Source organism: Hypanus sabinus, chromosome 10 (assembly GCF_030144855.1).
Source record: "Hypanus sabinus isolate sHypSab1 chromosome 10, sHypSab1.hap1, whole genome shotgun sequence".
Classification (NCBI taxonomy): domain Eukaryota; kingdom Metazoa; phylum Chordata; class Chondrichthyes; order Myliobatiformes; family Dasyatidae; genus Hypanus; species Hypanus sabinus.
Genome location: NC_082715.1, coordinates 85,793,429 through 85,810,866, shown reverse-complemented (window position 1 = coordinate 85,810,866; position 17,438 = coordinate 85,793,429). Strand labels below are relative to the sequence as shown.

Genomic DNA, 17,438 nt, shown 5'->3' with positions numbered 1-17,438 from the left:
AGCATGCCATTAGCTTTCTTCACTGCCTGCTGTACCTTCATGCTTGCTTTCATTGACTGATGTACAAAAACACCTAGATCTCGTTGTACTTCCCCTTTTCCTAACTTGACTCCATTTAGATAGTAATCTGCCTTCCTGTTCTTGCCACCAAAGTGGATAACCTCACATTTATCCACATTAAACTGCATCTGACATACATTTGCCCACCCACCCAACCTGTCCAAGTCACCCTGCATTCTCATAACATCCTCCTGACATTTCAAACTGCCACCCAGCTTTGTGTCATCAGCAAATTTGCTAATGTTACTTTTAATCCCTTCATCTAAATCATTAATGTATATTGTAAACAGCTGCGGTTCCAGCACCGAACCTTGCGGTACCCCACTGGTCACAGCCTGCCATTCCGAAAGGGATCCGTTAATCACTATTTGTTTCCTGTCAGCCAGCCAATTTTCAATCCATGTCAGTACTCTGCCCCCAATACCATGTGCCCTAATTTTGCCCACTAATCTCCTATGTGGGGCTTTATCAAAAGCTTTCTGGAAGTCCACTACATCCACAGGCTCTCCCTTGTCCATTTTCATAGTTACATCCTCAAAAAACTCCAGAAGGTTAGTCAAGCATGATTTTCCCTTCATAAATCCATGCTGACTTGGACTGATCCTTCTGATGTTATCCAAATGTGTCGTAATTTCCTCTTTTATAATTGACTCCAGCATCTTTCCCACCACTGACGTCAGGCTAACTAGTCTATATTTCCCTGTTTTCTCTCTCCCTCCTTTCTTGAAAAGTGGCACATATAACATATATGAATCAACATAGAAACTGCCTTGACTGCCCAATAGAATTCATCTGGTGATACTGATCCACGTCTATCCTTCCTCACTGTCCCTTTTCCCTAAAATGCTACATTTGGGCTTTCCTTTCTAATGCATGTATTATTCTCACCACAACAAATCTACATGGCATTTTCATCACTTTCTGGATAGAGTTGCTTTCTAATTTCTCTCATTGATTTCTGAATGACTATTCTATACAATTTAAAAAAAAAATTAGCTCCTTCCATTATGCTAACATTATCAACACGTCATAAATCTGAAGCTATCTTTTTAGTTTTTCAACTCAAAGAATAAATCTAGCTCTCCTTGATTTTAATCTCACGCTGATAAATCTCTACTGTTCCTTCTCCAGTGATTATACTTTCCATAACACATAGGAGCAGAATTAGATCATTCAGCCCATCAATTCTGCTTTGTCATTTATCATTGCTGATCCATTTCCCTCTCTACCCTATTTTCCTGCCCTTTCCTCGTAAACTTTCACACCGTGACTAATCAAAAATCTATCATCCTCCATTTTAAATACACTCTATGACCCAGCCTCCATAGCCAGCTGTGGCAACAAAATTCCACATATTCACCACTCTCTGGCTAAGGATATTCCTCCTCATCTCTGTTCTAAATGTATTCTGAGGTTGTGCCTTTTGGTCCTAGACTCCCTTACTATAAGAAGCATATTCTCCACATTCACTCAATCTTGCCCTTACTACATTTGATGGATTTCAATGAGATTCCTCTTCATTCTTCTAAATTCCAGTGATTACAGGCTGAGGGCCATCAATCTCTCCTCATATGATAACCCTTTCAGTCCTGGAATCATTTTCATAGACATTCTTGGAACCCTCTCCAATGTCAGCATATCTTTTTTTGGATAAGGGGACTAAAACTGCTCATAATATTCTGTGAGGCCTCACCAGTGTCCTGGAAAGCCTCAACATTACATCCTTGTTTTTATATTCTAGTTCTCTTGAAATGAATACTAACATTGTGTTTGTCTTCCTCACCACTGACTCAAAGGTTCAAAGATTCAAATTTTTATCATTGAAATATGTATGCAGTATACAACCTTGAGATACATCTTTCCATAGACAGCCACAAAACAAGAAAACCATGGAATAAGCACAAAGAAAAATCAACCCCCCCATGCACAAAAATGAGCAAGACATGCAGAATATTAAAAAAATTGAAAGAGTCCAGGCATACAGACTTCAGCTCAGTCCAGTCCAATCTAGCGTGGTGTGATTCATTAACTGCAGACTGCTCTAATCAAAATTGCACAAAATAGCAACAAAAAAAAAGGAATGACCAAAAATCAGAAAGAAATCAGAACCTGAACTACAGAGTCCAATTCAGAAACCATGTTGATTAAAACTTGTCCAAGATCCAGGACTCCAGTACAATCTTCTAGTGGCATCAAGGGAGATCATTCAAACACAGAGACCTTACTCTAGGAGCAACAAGTCAGAAAGTGAGGAAGAGACAGTCATATGCAGTCACCTTCCTCCAGAAGCAGTGAGTGAGAAGCTGACAGATGGCACTGAACACCGCTCTTGATCCAATAATTTCTATCTTCCTCAATATTTTAATCACTGAGTTCAGCAAGAAATGGAGTCGATCATAGGCTCATGTCCTGTCTCCAGACTTCTTGGCTTCAAGGCCACTTGCTTCACCCAAAACTTCAATCAGCCCAAAAACACACCACCAAAATGTAGGTCATGGGCTTCACACTTAAAGGGAGAAGATGCAAAAGAAGTGACCAAAGTAGTTTTGTAAACCTTCTGGAAGATGTTGCCCTTGTCCATATTGTTCCCTAGTGCCACCTTTGTGACTCAACTTTCAAATTGACCTTAGGGGAATTCTGCACAAGGACACCCAAGTTTCTTTGCACCTTGGGTTTTTAAATTTTCTCCCTAATTAGAAAACAGTCTATACTTCCATTCCTTATACCAAAATGTGAGATTATACAATATTACACTTGCCACTTTTTTGCCCATTTTCTGACTAATTCCCTCTGCAGCCTCCATGCTTCCTCAACACTACCTGCACCTCCACCTACCTTTGAATTATCCACAAATTTGGCCACAAAGCCATCAATTCCATCATCCAAATCATTGACATGCAATGCAAAAAGATGCAGTCCCATCACCTACTCCTGCTAATCACACCAAACATTGACAGCTCCCTTTATTCCTACTTTTTGCCTCCTGTCAATCAGTCAATGCTCTGTCCATGCTTGCGTCTTTTCTGTAATATAATGGGTGCTTATATTCTTCAGCAGCCTCATGTGCAGCAACTTGTTAAACCTTCTGAAAATCCAAGTGCATAATGTCCGTTGATTCTCCTTTGTCTATCCTGCTTGTTATATCCTCAGTGAATTTCAACAGACTTGTCAGGCAATATTTCCCCTGGAAAAAATACTATGCTGACTTTGGACTATTTTATCATGTGCCTCCAAGTATCCTGAAACCTCATTCTTAATAATCGGCTCCAACATCCTTACAACCATTGAACTTAGGCTAACTGGCCTGTAATTTTTTTCTTCTACCTCCATCCCTCGTTGGTTCAAGGGGCCCATTTCTGCAATGTAAAAATCTATGACTCAATAAACACAGCAGCCCTAATGGACACCGTACTGACTGAGTTATAGGCTTTGATATATGGTTCTTTGTGAATTACCATATAATTAAAGTTCAATTTATTGTCATATGCACAAGTGCTGCTGCATGTATGTATTTACAGGTGCAATAAGAAACTTCCTTGCAGCAGCATCACAGGCATGTAGCATCAATTAAGCAGCCTTCACAAAAATCATAATTTAAACATAAATTATGCAAGAAAAAACACAATTTGAATTTTAATAATTCTATTTCAGTGTAAAGTGGTCACAGGGTTACTATACTGAGGTAGAGATTAGTATCATGCAGTTTGTTCCAAGAACCAAGTGGATGAAGGGAATTTGCTGTTCTAGAACCTCATGCTGTAGGACTTCAGGCTTTTGTACTTTCAGCCCATGGTAGCTGTGAGAAGATGGCATGACTTGGATGGTGAGGATCTTTGATTATCTTCTTTAGGCAGTACATTCTGTAGATACTACCAAAGGTGGGAAGGGATGTGTCGTGATATATTGGGCAGAGCCCAGTACTCTGCAGCTTCATATATTGCAACACATTCAGATTGCAGTACCAGATCATGATGCAACCAGTCAGGATACTTTCAACACCACATGAACTTGTTTCTTCATAAAATTAGAAGATTGTGTGATTTTCAATCAAAACCTAAGAAATCTACTCAAACATCCTTCAGCCCATCTACCCTCCCCCTAATTTGAAACCTCATATCTCCCCAGAGCCATCAGCAGAAGCAATCCATTCTTTATAAATCTGAAGACTGTCTTAGCAACTAATACTAGATGGATATGTATGATATAAATTACTGTATATTAACAGCTCTTTTATGGTTTCTACTGCATCCCTGCTTTCCATGTGGTTCTTTAAGGAACCCTTGAATTACAATTAGATTTGGTATTCATTATTAACGAGCTCCAGATAATTTGAGAGGTTCATTATAGTGTGAATTCTAGGAAATTGGCTCCACGTTGAGTCTGAAAAATGATGAAGATGCGCTTCACAGTGGCACTGTAAATGAGTTTGCATTAGTCAAGTGCTTACCATTGTTGAACTCTATGACAGTCTGATGATAGTTATTTGATGGGGTAGCCATTCAACTGAAGACATTAATGAGATCATAAGATGTCAGAAATAATAATGAAAGGTTCAATTATAAAAATAGTTAATTGAAGATGCATTATCACTTGAAGGAAAATGCAGATTCTCAAGCAAAATGACAGTTCATGGCTTGGCCATATGCATGGGGCCATTAAAATAGAGATTCCAGCAGTTTGCTTTGGTCAGGTGAACACTAGATTAACAGCATCTCTTTCACCAGCTGAGGAACCAGAAGAAGGGTTTCTTCAAAAAATTGACACTGTTCAGAGAATGGTTTGGAGAGAGGAAGGGTGCTGCATGTTGTGTCTGTGATCTGAGTCACTGGAAAGACAATGAAGCTGGTTATATAAAGGTCTTTATACATCATGACAAGCAGGAGACACTCTTGGTAGAGTCTCTCAACCACAAAGAACGTCACATATTTATACCTTTAAAGTCAGAATCAGATTTAATATCAGCAGCGTATGTCATGAAATTTGTACTGTTGCCGTAAAGATAACAAATTCTCTAAAGAGAAAAAAATACCTGAGTTACATTGAGTAACAGAGGGGAAGAAGATGTTCCTGAATCGCTGAGTGTGCGCCTTCAGACTTCCTTACCTCCTTCCCGATGGTAACAGTGAGAAAAGGGCAGACCCTGGGTGCAGGGGTCCTTAATGGTGGACTCCTCCTTCCTAAGAGCTCAGTCACCACAGTGTGGTTGTCGCAGCTCAGGACATTGGGGTTCAGAGTTCAAGTTCTGTGCCATCTATAAACAGTTTGTATATCCTCCCTATGAACATTTGGGTTTCCTCTAGGAGCTGTGGTTTCCTCCACATTCCAAAGATGTACCTGTTAGTAGGCTAATTGTTCATTTAAATTATCCTGTGATTGGGCTAGCATTAAGAAGGTGGGTTGATGAGTGGAAGGGTTGGAAGGGCCTGTTTTTCAAAGCTGTGTATAAATAAATAAAATTAGTTAGCCCATGTTGCCAGGTTTGATGAAGACCAATTATTTTACATTTGGCTGATGTAAATTCGAACATCTCAAAGTGACCTTACTTTGCAAGCCATATCTCTGAGCAGTCCCTGCTGTGTCCAGCTCTGTTTGCAAAGCTTATTTTTAACTTCAAACTGATTACTGCTTGCAAATTACATTATGAACTGAAGACTAGTTCTTGTTTTAATTAATATCTGCTATATTTCCTTAATTCCATGGGTCAATAATAATCACCAATATTGTGGTATAATAATAGCATTGCCAAAATATACGACCAAAATCATCTATATGCTGAAACTCTTAGAATTAAATAACTGGCTGCTCTCATTTATATCTCAGCTTGTCATGCTTCAAAGCAGTTTAGTTTCTAGTGGCAACACACTATTATGCTGCAGGAGATGGGGCTGCCAAATCACATAGAGCACAGTTCCATAAACTCTCCAGGTCACCTACATGAATAATGGTAGTTGATGGATAAATATTAGCTCTGAATACCTTGCACCATTCCCTTGCTCTTCAAATTAATGGTAGGAATCTTTTCTAACTATCTGAGATGGCAGTCTGGCCACAATTTAATATCAAATCAGAATCACAGGCACTTGTAAGAAATGGAAATAATATCTGAAATGTTTACTAGGATTTTTGGACAGAGTGTTTAGTTGGGCTAATGCATGTGAATTGTAATACAGTAAGCTGAATTTTCAAAAGACACATAACAAAATATATTATTAAGGCAACTTTTAGAGATGCATGTATAGAAGATTGGTCAAAAGATAGGAGAATAATTGGTGGGCAATCCGTACAGATTCTGGACTAAAGAAATTAATGAAGGATGCTTGACAGCTGTGGCAAGGCTTGAATGCTATCACCTCTTACAAAGTGAAGTCGAGTAACATAGGTGACAAAAGGGCTTTGATTCCAGATGAGCTCAATGCCTTCTATATTTGTTTTGACTGTTAAACATGGGGGAACCTTTAGAAACTCCCACAGCCCCCAGTCATCCTGTGATCTCAGTCTTGGGACCAACATGAAAGTATCCTTCAGGACGATGAACTCACTGAAAATACCCAACTCAGATGGAGTATGTGGCTAAGTACTAAAGACCTGTGCTGATCAGCGAGCTAGAGTGTTCACTGAGATCTTTAACCTCTTGTTTCAGTAATCTGAGGTACCCACCTGCTTTAAACAAGGCTTCAATTATACCGGTGCCTCGGAAGAACATGGTAGCCTGCCTCTATTGTCCATTAGCACATATTTCCACAGTGATGAAATGCTTTGAGAGGTTGGAGATAAGAGACAAATTTGATCTGCTGCAAATTTCCTACCAGCACAACAAATCTATAGCAGGTGCCATTTCATTGGCTCTTCACACAACACTGTAAAATCTGGACAACAAAGATGCACACATCAGGAAGCTGTTCATTGACTACAGCTCAACATTCAATGCTATCATCCCCTCAGAACTAATCAATCAGCTTGAAGACCTTGGCCTCAATACTCCTTCTGCAATTGGCTCTTTTATTTCCTCACTTGCAGACCCCAGTTAGTTTGAATTGGCAACAACATCTCCTCACAATCTCCATCAGCACAAATGCATTACAAGGCTGTGTGCTTAGCCCCTAGTTCTACTCACTTTACACTAATGACTGTGAGGCTACACACAGCTTCAATGCCATATTTATGTTTGCTGGTGACATCATTGTCATAGGCCAAATCAAAGGAGGTGATGAATCAACATATAGGAAGGAGACTGAAAATCTGGCTGAGTGGTGCCAAGGGGATGAATATTGACTTTAGGAGGAAGAAACTAGAGGTCCATGAGCCAGTCCTCATCGGGTTCATGGTGAAGAGTGTCAGCAATTTTTAATTCTTTTGTGTTATTATTTCTTAGGAACTGTCCCAGACCCAGCATATCAAACAGTAGTGGATATCTTCCCAGTCCACCATAGGTAAAGCCTTACCCACCATTGAGCACATCTACACAGAGAGTTGTCACAGGAAAGCAGCATCTATCATCAGGAATCCCCCACTCATGTCATGCTAACTTCTCAGTGCTGCCAACAGAAAGAAGGTACAGGAGTGTCAGGACTCACACCACCAGGTTCAAGAACACTTATTACCCTTCAACCATCTGGCTCTGTACCAGAAGGGATAACATCAGTTGCACATCACTATACTGTTCCCCCTCACTTTCAAAGACTCTTCATCTCATATTCCCAATATTTATTGCATGCTTATTCATTTATTACTTCTTTACATTTTGCATGTTCACAGTTTGTTGTCTTTTGTACGCTGGTTTTCCACATTGTTGGTGCTATTACAGTTACTGGATTTATTGATTATGCCCACAAGGAAATGTAGCTCATGGTTGTATAAGCCCATAAGATCATAAGACATTATAGCAGAATTAGGGCATTTACCCATCAAGTATGCTCTGCCATTTCATTATGGTTGATCCTGGATCCCACTCAACCCTACACACTTGCTTTGACGAACTTTGAACTTTGAAAAAGATCATTCCTAAGCATAAATACATTAAGGTAGCAAAAATGGAAAGACAAGAGTAGAATACAGAATATTCAATGGGTACATTTAATATCAGAGAAATGTATACAATATATATCCTGAAGTACTTTTCTCTTCACAAACATCCACAAAAACAGAATACCTCAAAGAATGAATGACAGTTAAATGTTAGACCCCCCAAAGCCTCCCCAGCGGCCCCCTCCCATGCACAAGCAGCTGCAAAGCAATGACACCACCCCCCACACCCACCAGCAAACAAGCATCAGCACCCTCCACTGAGCACTGAAGCATGCAACAAGCATCAATAAAGACACAGATTTGCAGTACCCCAAAGACTACTCGTTCACCCAGTATTTTGACATACCACAGGCTCTTTCTCTCCCTAATAAGCGAAGAAGAGATGTCCTCATTTCACAGTGAGAGGGGAAACATAACAAACAACTCTCTGATTTACGATGTTAAAAGTCTGTTGCGGTGCTTTTTCCGAGCTCTGCGCCCAGAGAGTAGGCCCAAGGTGCAGCTCTCTTGACACAGACCCCTGGTAGCTAATCTGCTGCTCCCAATGTTCCATGTTCTCCTGCGACACGTCAGTCAGGGGCACTTGCCAAAAATCAGCACACCTCCAGAGCCACGAAAACCTGGCACCATGGAAGTGTGCTAGTCTTCCAGGCTGTGTCCTTGGGATATCAAAAAACCAGCCCTGATAGTGGATATTCCTGCAAAGAATCAAAGTCAGAGTGTAACTTCAGGTCAAGGTCTTCAAAAGAACCTTGAGAAGGAAGAAAAGGAGATATCAAAGATAGTAACAGAGCTGTTTCTGAAGATGCAAGCAAAGGAGTCACTATTTAGCGTCAAATATGGTGTTGCAATTAATTTACAGCGGAAGTACAGGACTGGTTAATAAATAAGGTGAAAGCAACATAATGTAGTTAACTGAGAGCTCAGGAGTTCAGCAGAGCTATTCTTGAGCCCAGTAGTACGAGTTGTCAGGCTTTTCTATCTTCTTTTCATTGGAAGTAGGGAGAAGAGAGAACAACTGGGATGGGAGGGGGGTCTTTGTTTATTTTGGCTGGTTTCTTAAGATAGCGATATGCATAGACAGACCCAATGGAAAGGAGACTGGTTTCTATGATGGACTGAGTTATCTCTAAAATTGTTTGCAGTTTCTTGTGACATTGGGCAGAGCAGTTGCCATAGCAAGCTTAGATCCATCTGAGTGCATGCTGTCTTTGGTGCATCTGTAAACTCTATGATGGTCTGGGTTTGTTGACCATGATGTTCTAAACTCAAATGAAGACCTTCTATCCTATCGGATATAAATAGACATGATTACTCCTAAATGGAGACTATTTTGCAATTCTTGAGCAGCAATAAGTTAGCATCTGTTTTCTGCAGAGTGCATGCTATGTACAGAGCTTGTTTGCAAATCAGTGCTTCTAACTTCAAGCTGATTACTACTTGCCAGTTACAATTTATGAACTGAAGACTAGCTTCCATTTGGTTCCAAGTGACAGCTACTGGGTTTAGAAAGTGAACTTTGAAAGACATGACAGCTCCTGTCCCGGGAAGCACAATATTGGTAAGTGTCTGAATATGTTGAACTTTCTTAGCCTTCTGAGCAAGTAGAGGTGGTGCTGGAGGGCTTCCTCAGCATGGCAACTACGTGGTTGGGACACGGCAAGCTGTTGGTGATGTTTACCCCTAGGAATATTTCACACATCTGCCACAAGGAATTGTCCTGACCGTTAAGAATTAGCAATTTATATTAATGACTAAATTGCAGGGATATATGCCAAATATAAGAAGATTCTGGCTGTTACTGAATATCATTGAATGATTACTGTCAGAACACACAAGAGCAGTTAGCACGATGCTTTGCAGTACCTGGGCCACTGTCTCCAATGAGTTTGATTCCCACCACTGTCTCTAATGGGTTTGTACATTCTCCCAATGACCACATGGGTTTTCTGTTGGTGCTCTGGTTTCCTCCGACATTCCAAAGAAGTACAGGTTTGGCATAATGATTTGTAGTGTTGGTGCTGAAAGTGTTGCGACACTTGTGGGCTAACCCATCGCAATCCTTGCTGATTTAATTGATGCAAATGGGTGCATTTCACTGTATGTTTTGATGTTTCAACATGAATGTGATAAATAAAGCTAATCTCAAAATATATCTTAAGTTGAAAGGATTTAGACAGATGAAATGGATCAGCCAGAATTAACAGACCCAAAGGAGGAAACTGAATTTTTTTCTCATCTGATAGCAAGAACATAATGTAAAATGCCTGTTGGATGTTGGTCTGCTGAGACATTTGAGTAAACATTTATATCGAGTGGTGTTAAATATAAAATGACGGATGTAATGCTCAGGTTTTATAGGTCATTGGTCAGACTTGACATGGAGTACAGTGAAATTCTTGAGAAGGTTCATGAGACGGATCCCCAGAATGAAAGTGTTAATATATCAGGAGCTCATACAAGCTCTGGGCTTGTACTCATTGGAGTTCAGAAAAATGGAGGGGAGGGGATCCTATTGAAACATATCAAATAATGAAATTCCTAGATAGAGTGGATATGGAATTGATGTTTCTAGTAGTGGGGGAGTCCAGAATCAGAGGTACAGACTCAGAATAGAAGTACGTAGCTTTAGATCAGAGATGAAGAGGAATTTATTTAACCAGAGGGTGGTGAAACAATGGAATTCATCACTGCCGATAGCTGTGAGGAGGTTGATTTGCAAGGGTGTCAAAGGTCACAAAGAGAAGGCAGCAGAATGGGGTTGAGAGGGATAATAAATTTGTCATGATGGAATGGTGAGCCGAATGGCTGAATTTTACTCCTGTATTTTATGATCTTATGAAATTCTGGTAATATAGTGTAGGTATGGCAAACAATTCAGAAGTCCAGACATGATAATATTTATTGCAAAGGAACTGCAGCAAACACTATAGGGATCCAACTGTAATTTAGGGGGATCAGCACTCAGACATAATGTGTGGTTTTGATCTCAGCATACCGGGATCCAGTGTGAAATTACTAGATTAATTCCTGAGTTGTCCTGTGAAGAGCTATGGGTAGAATTAGTCAGTACTGACAGAAGTTTGATAAAAGAGTTCATTAAAATATCTAAAACTCTGAGAGGAATTGACAAGGAAAATATCAAGAACCATTTTTCCCCCTCTGGCTGGGCAAATTAAAAATGTATGTATGCTATCTAGAGCAAGAGGTTGGCCAATTTGGTCTGAGTTGAGGGGAAATTAGACAGTTGTAAATCTTTGTAATTCTCTATCCATGGTTATTCAGCAGTTGAATATATTCAAGAAAGAAAACATGAAACGGCATATGCTAAAATCTGAACCAATAAACGAAATGTTACAGAAACTCATAGGGTCAGCCAACATCAATAGAAGGAAATAGACAGTCTGTAATTGAGGTCAAAACCTTTCATGTCAATTGTCCATTTCCTTTCATAGATGCTGCCTGACCTACTTTCTTCCTGTGTTACATATTTAAGAATGAGTTCAGTAGATAGTTGGTCACCAAGGGTTGTGAGGATTTGACATGAACATGGATTTGAGTCATTGGATGGTGTCCAGATTGTTGGATGTTGTATATTCTCTATATTCTCTGATATTAAATGGAACTATTGAAATTGCTTTCTTGTTCTTACATTTTGGGAAGTATGTGGGACACACTCAATACTTCACAGTAGTCTGCTTAAATTGTTTGAACTGAAGGGTAATTTAAACCTTCTGACTCAGAAGCATAACACTTTTACAGAGCTATAACTGACTTGATTACACTTCAATCACCTTGGTAATGTCTTCATCTTCTTAACACTTCATATTGGACCCTCCTTCAGTTTAAAACTACCTTGCTCAATTAGTTTAATAAATCATATTGGGCTCAATGATTTACTGGTGTCCTATCCTCTTTTTATTAAGTTTTCTTTAAAGCCATACATTAATAAGCAGTAAACATATTGCTTCTGATTTCTTTCCATTTTCTAATGAAATATCATCTTCTACTTAGGATTGGTGGGTCTGTACTGCGAGATGAACGTTGATGATTGCAACAAAGGATTCTGTGAGAACCACTCGACCTGTGTGGATTTGGTATCAGACTACATTTGTGTTTGTCCTTTGGGCTTTACAGGTGAGACTCAGAAATGGCCAGGGAGCTTGTCCTGTTGGATGGGAAATTTCAATGCTAATAATACTAAAACAAATGCCTGCTCTTTGGATTAAGAATGACAATGAACAAACTCAAAACTTGAATAATGAAGATGCACCTAAGGCAGCTAATTTAATCTCAATAGATGGTCTGTTTTCTGAATCCCTTCGCAGAGGGAATATGCCTCTATTTATCTATGATTTTGTCCCAATCCAGTGACCAGGCTAACTGACACACATAAAATGCTGGAGGAACTCAGGAGGCCAGGCAGCATCCATGGAAGAGAGTAAACATGCAACATTTTGGGCCAAGATGTCGACTGTACCCTTTTCCATAGATGCTGCCTGGCCTGCTGAGTTCCTCCAGCATTTTGTGTGTGTTGCTTGGATTTCCAGCATCTGCAGATTTTCTCTTGTTTGTGGCCAGACTAACTGGACGGTTAGTGGACAAGAGGCATGGATGTTTCTCCCTCCACACCCCATCAATTTGCTTGATAAAATTAAATGTAAACATTGACAAAGACAGTGATACAGCATAGAAAAAGCTTCTTCTGCTCACCACATCTATGCTGGTCATCAATTCAGTAGCTTCACTAATCACCATAGTCCCGTCACTCAGGAAGGCCTGCAGTCTGAGACTGCTGCACATTGATGTTGCAGATTCTCTGTTTCACTTTGCATACACCCCAACACTTCTAATCTAGTCATCAAATTAATTAACCTCCATTGAAAATGTCACAATTATAGTTACAAATGAGAGGGGGATAGATGTGTTAACTACATGCTTTAGTTAAAATCTAGCCGGCAAAGATCTAAATTTGCAAAAAACACACAAAATGCTGGAGGAACTCAGCAGGCCAGACAGCATCTATTGAAGAGTACAGTCAGTGTTCCGATCTGAGACCCTTCATCAGGAGTATAGACATTATTAACTTTGATTATTAACAGAATAAACTTTAATGGAGTAATATACAAATCCCTTCAGTCTCTGAAGCCTATATTCTGAAAAACCACTTTCTGAGAAATGCTGTGAAAAACTATACAATTAAAACCCCTTTTTTAACGGGCATCTCTAGAAATGGCTCGTTAGCCCCTCACTAACAGCCACCGGCCAGACCCAGAAAATTCACCTTCCTCTGGCTTCGTACATCTCAGGTGTATATGACTTTAGTCCCAACAAATCCGTGAGATCGGGATGTCTTGCCCACCCAAACTTCAGTTTGTGTGAATACTGTGTGATTTATTGTCCCTGCAATAGCCCTCAGTGTGAAATAACAGATCAAGCATTGCATACAATTATAAAGCAGTATATTTATGAACGTTATCTTAACTAAACGGTTAGTAAAGGTAAGAAAGAAAGAAAAAATACAAAAAGTGCCCATTACAATTAAACACTCAAACATGCACATGTTGGAGCTCAAATCTTCCAAAAGTCGTATTCACTGATTCCCAGTGGACCTCTGCTCCTTGGCTTCATCGAATTACGTTTTCCCACCAGATAAAATCTTACAATGGGTTCTCTCCAGTACCTTCTCTCTTCATCTCCCACCAAAAAAATACACAGCCCCACCCACAGTCAAAAAAGCTGCTCACCCTGCCTTCTCTCGAACCTTCTTGTTCCACTCTCCTAATTGGATGGCCCACATTCCCAAGCATCCCTTATCTTTCTTTTCTTTCTTTTTCAATCTTTTTATTAAATTTCATATATAAAAAAAAACAACACAAAATAATGAATAGATTACAGATTCAATAAACTTGAGATTACATTAGTAATAGGATAATAATATCCTATTAAAACATCCATCAACAAAAGGTACATAAATCAATCAAGTCTATATAAATATATATGAAAAACAAAAATAATCGTCGAAAAAAGAAAAAAAAAATTGAAATTATATATGAGAAAAAATATATAATGAAAAAAAATACTAAACTAAAACTAACATGGGCAATAATAGCACTTTATAAATATATAAAGGTGTCAAGAAAAGAACTCCAGAACTCCATACCTGAACAAGTATAAGTAGAGAAAAGGATCTGAAATAAGCCAAATTAATTCATATGAAAGTGTCGAATAAATGGTCCCCAGGTTTCTTCAAATTTAATTGAAGAATCAAAGATAGTGCTTCTGATTTTTTCCAAACTCAGATAAGAAATAGTTTGGGAGAACCACTGAAATGTAGTAGGAGGATTTACTTCTTTCCAGTTTTGTAATATAGACCTTCTGGCAATTAATGTTACAAAGGCAATCATTCGTCTGATTGAAGGGGAAAGCTGATTGCCATCTTCATTTGGTATACCAAAAATTGCAGTAATAAAATGGGGTTGTAAATCGATATTCCATACTGAGGAAATGACATCAAAAATGTCCTTCCAATAGTTATGTAAAGTGGGACATGTCCAAAACATGTGAGTCAATGAAGCCACTTCTAAGTGACATCTGTCACATTGAGGATTAATATGCGAATAAAATCGGGCAAGTTTATCTTTAGACATATAAGCTCTATGTACAATTTTAAATTGTATTAAAGCATGTTTAGCACAAATAGAGGAGGAATTAACCATTTGTAAAATTTTTTCCCATTTATCTGTTGATATATTACATCGAAGTTCTTTTTCCCATTCTTGTCTAATTCTATCCGATATTTCTGGCTGTATCTTCATAATCATGTTATAAATAAAAGCTACTAATCCCTTCTGACAAGGATTAAAAGTAAAAATCAAATCTGAAAAATCCGATGGAGTTGAATTAGGAAAAGATGGAAGAATTTTATGTAAGAAATTTCTAATTTGTAAGTATCTAAAAAAATTAGATTTAGGTAATTCAAATTTGTTGGATAGTTGATCAAAAGACATCAAAGTACCTTCAAAAAAAAGATCACGAAAACATTCTATACCTTTCCTTTTCCATATACTAAAAGCTTGATCTGTCAATGAAGGTTTGAAAAAAAAATTACATAAAATAGGGCTGTCCAGAGCAAAGTTTTTCAGATTAAAGAATTTGCGAAATTGAAACCAAATTCGTAGTGTATGTTTAACAACAGGGTTAGATATCTGTTTATTGAATTTGGCTAAATCAATAGGAAGAAAAGAACCAAGAACGGAAAATATAGAATATCCCTTAACCTCACTACATTCCAAATTTACCCACTGTGGGCACACAGGTGAATCCAAATCTAGTTTCCAGTACATTAGGTTACGAATATTATTCGCCCAATAATAAAATCTAAAGTTAGGTAAAGCTAGACCACCATCTTTTTTAGACTTTTGTAATTGCCTTTTGCTTAACCTAGGATTTTTATTTTGCCAAACAAATGAGGAAATCTTTGAATCAATATTATCAAAAAAAGATTTAGGAATAAAAATTGGTAAAGCTTGGAATAAATATAAAAATTTCGGTAAAATCATCATTTTAATAGCATTAATCCGACCAACTAATGATAAAAATAAGGGAGACCATCTAGTAGTAAGTTGCTGAATTTGATGAAGCATAGGTAAAAAATTCAGTCCAAATAAATCTTTATATTTCTTGGTGATTTTTATACCTAAATAGATAAAGTTATCAGTAACAACTTTAAATGGCATCCTATCACTCAATAAAGTTTGCGCGTTTAAAGGGAATAACTCACTCTTATCTAAGTTTAACTTATAACCAGAAAAACTACCAAATTGAGCCAACAAGGATAAAATAGCAGGAATAGACCTACTAGGATTAGAAATATATAACAACAAATCATCAGCATAAAGCGATAATTTGTATAACTTCTCATTACGGGTAATACCAAAAATATTAGGAGACTCACGAATAGCAATAGCTAAAGGTTCTAATGCAATATTAAATAATAAAGGACTTAAAGGACAACCTTGTCTCGTACCACGAGATAATTGAAAAAAAGAGGATCTATAATTATTTGTAAGAACAGAAGCAACAGGTTTATAATATATTAATTTAATCCATGATATAAAATTAGGACTAAAATTAAAGTTTCTCAATGCATTAAATAAATATGTCCATTCAACTCTATCAAAGGCTTTTTCAGCATCTAATGAGATAACACATTCTGGGGTTGTAGGTGATGAAGTATAAATTATGTTAATCAATTTTCTAATATTAAAAAAGGAATATCGATTCCTAATAAAACCAGTTTGATCTTCTGAAATAATCTGTGGTAATACCTTTTCTAATCTAATGGCTAAAATTTTTGTAAGAATCTTAGAGTCTACATTTAATAATGATATAGGGCGATAAGATGCACATAAGGTAGGATCTTTATCTTTTTTAAGAATTAAAGAGATAGTAGCTTCATAAAACGATTGAGGTAATCTCTTCTTAACAAACGCATCATTAAAGATTTCACATAGCCAAGGAGAAAGCAATAAAGAAAAAGTTTTAAAAAATTCTACAATAAAACCATCAGGACCAGGAGCTTTCCCTGAATTCATTGATGAGATAGCCTCTCTTATTTCATCCATAGAAATAGGAGCATCAAGCAAGCTACAATCTTCATCTATCAGTTTAGAAATATTCAAATTATTAAAAAAATTATCCATCGTAAACCGGTCACCGTCAAATTCTGATTGATATAAAGATTTATAAAAATCTTGAAAAGTGTTATTGATTTCTTTATAATCAGTAGTTAAATTACCGTCTTGTTTACGAATTTTAATAATTTGTCGCTTAGTCGAAATAGCTTTTAATTGATTAGCTAACAATTTACCAGTTCGATCACTATGAATATAAAATTGAGCCCTAGTCTTAATTAATTGATTCTCAATTGAAGAAGATAATAATAAACTATGTTCCATTTGAAGCTCAACTCTCTTCTTATAAAGTTCTTTGGTAGGAGTAACGGAATAAATCTTATCAATTTCTTTAATTTTATCCACCAATAAAGCTATATCTGAATATCTTTGTTTTCTTTTACCAGCGGAATATGAAATAATTTGTCCACGAATAAAAGCCTTGAAAGAGTCCCAAAGTATTCCTTTATCAATCTCTTCATTATAGTTTGTTGAAAAAAATAAGTCAATTTGTTGTTTTATGAAGGTAATAAATTCTGGATCTTGAAGTAAAGTAGCATTAAGTCTCCAAGATCTAGTATTGATAGAAGAATCCGAAATCTTGATAGATAACTTCAAAGGCGCATGATCCGAAATAGCAATAGAATCGTATTTACAATCAATAACATCTGTTAATAA

The 17,438-nt window shown here is 37.6% G+C and overlaps 1 protein-coding gene across 1 annotated transcript in view; it reads left to right on the top strand.

Annotated features, from left to right (window-relative positions):
• The window catches only part of LOC132401336 (protein eyes shut homolog), a 1,222,700-nt gene that overhangs the window by 350,309 nt on the left and 854,953 nt on the right, over nucleotides 1–17,438 (top strand). The window contains exon 6 of the mRNA XM_059983465.1: nucleotides 12,100–12,222. Coding sequence (XP_059839448.1) covers nucleotides 12,100–12,222 — 123 coding nt within the window. The remainder of the gene's footprint in view (nucleotides 1–12,099; nucleotides 12,223–17,438) is intronic.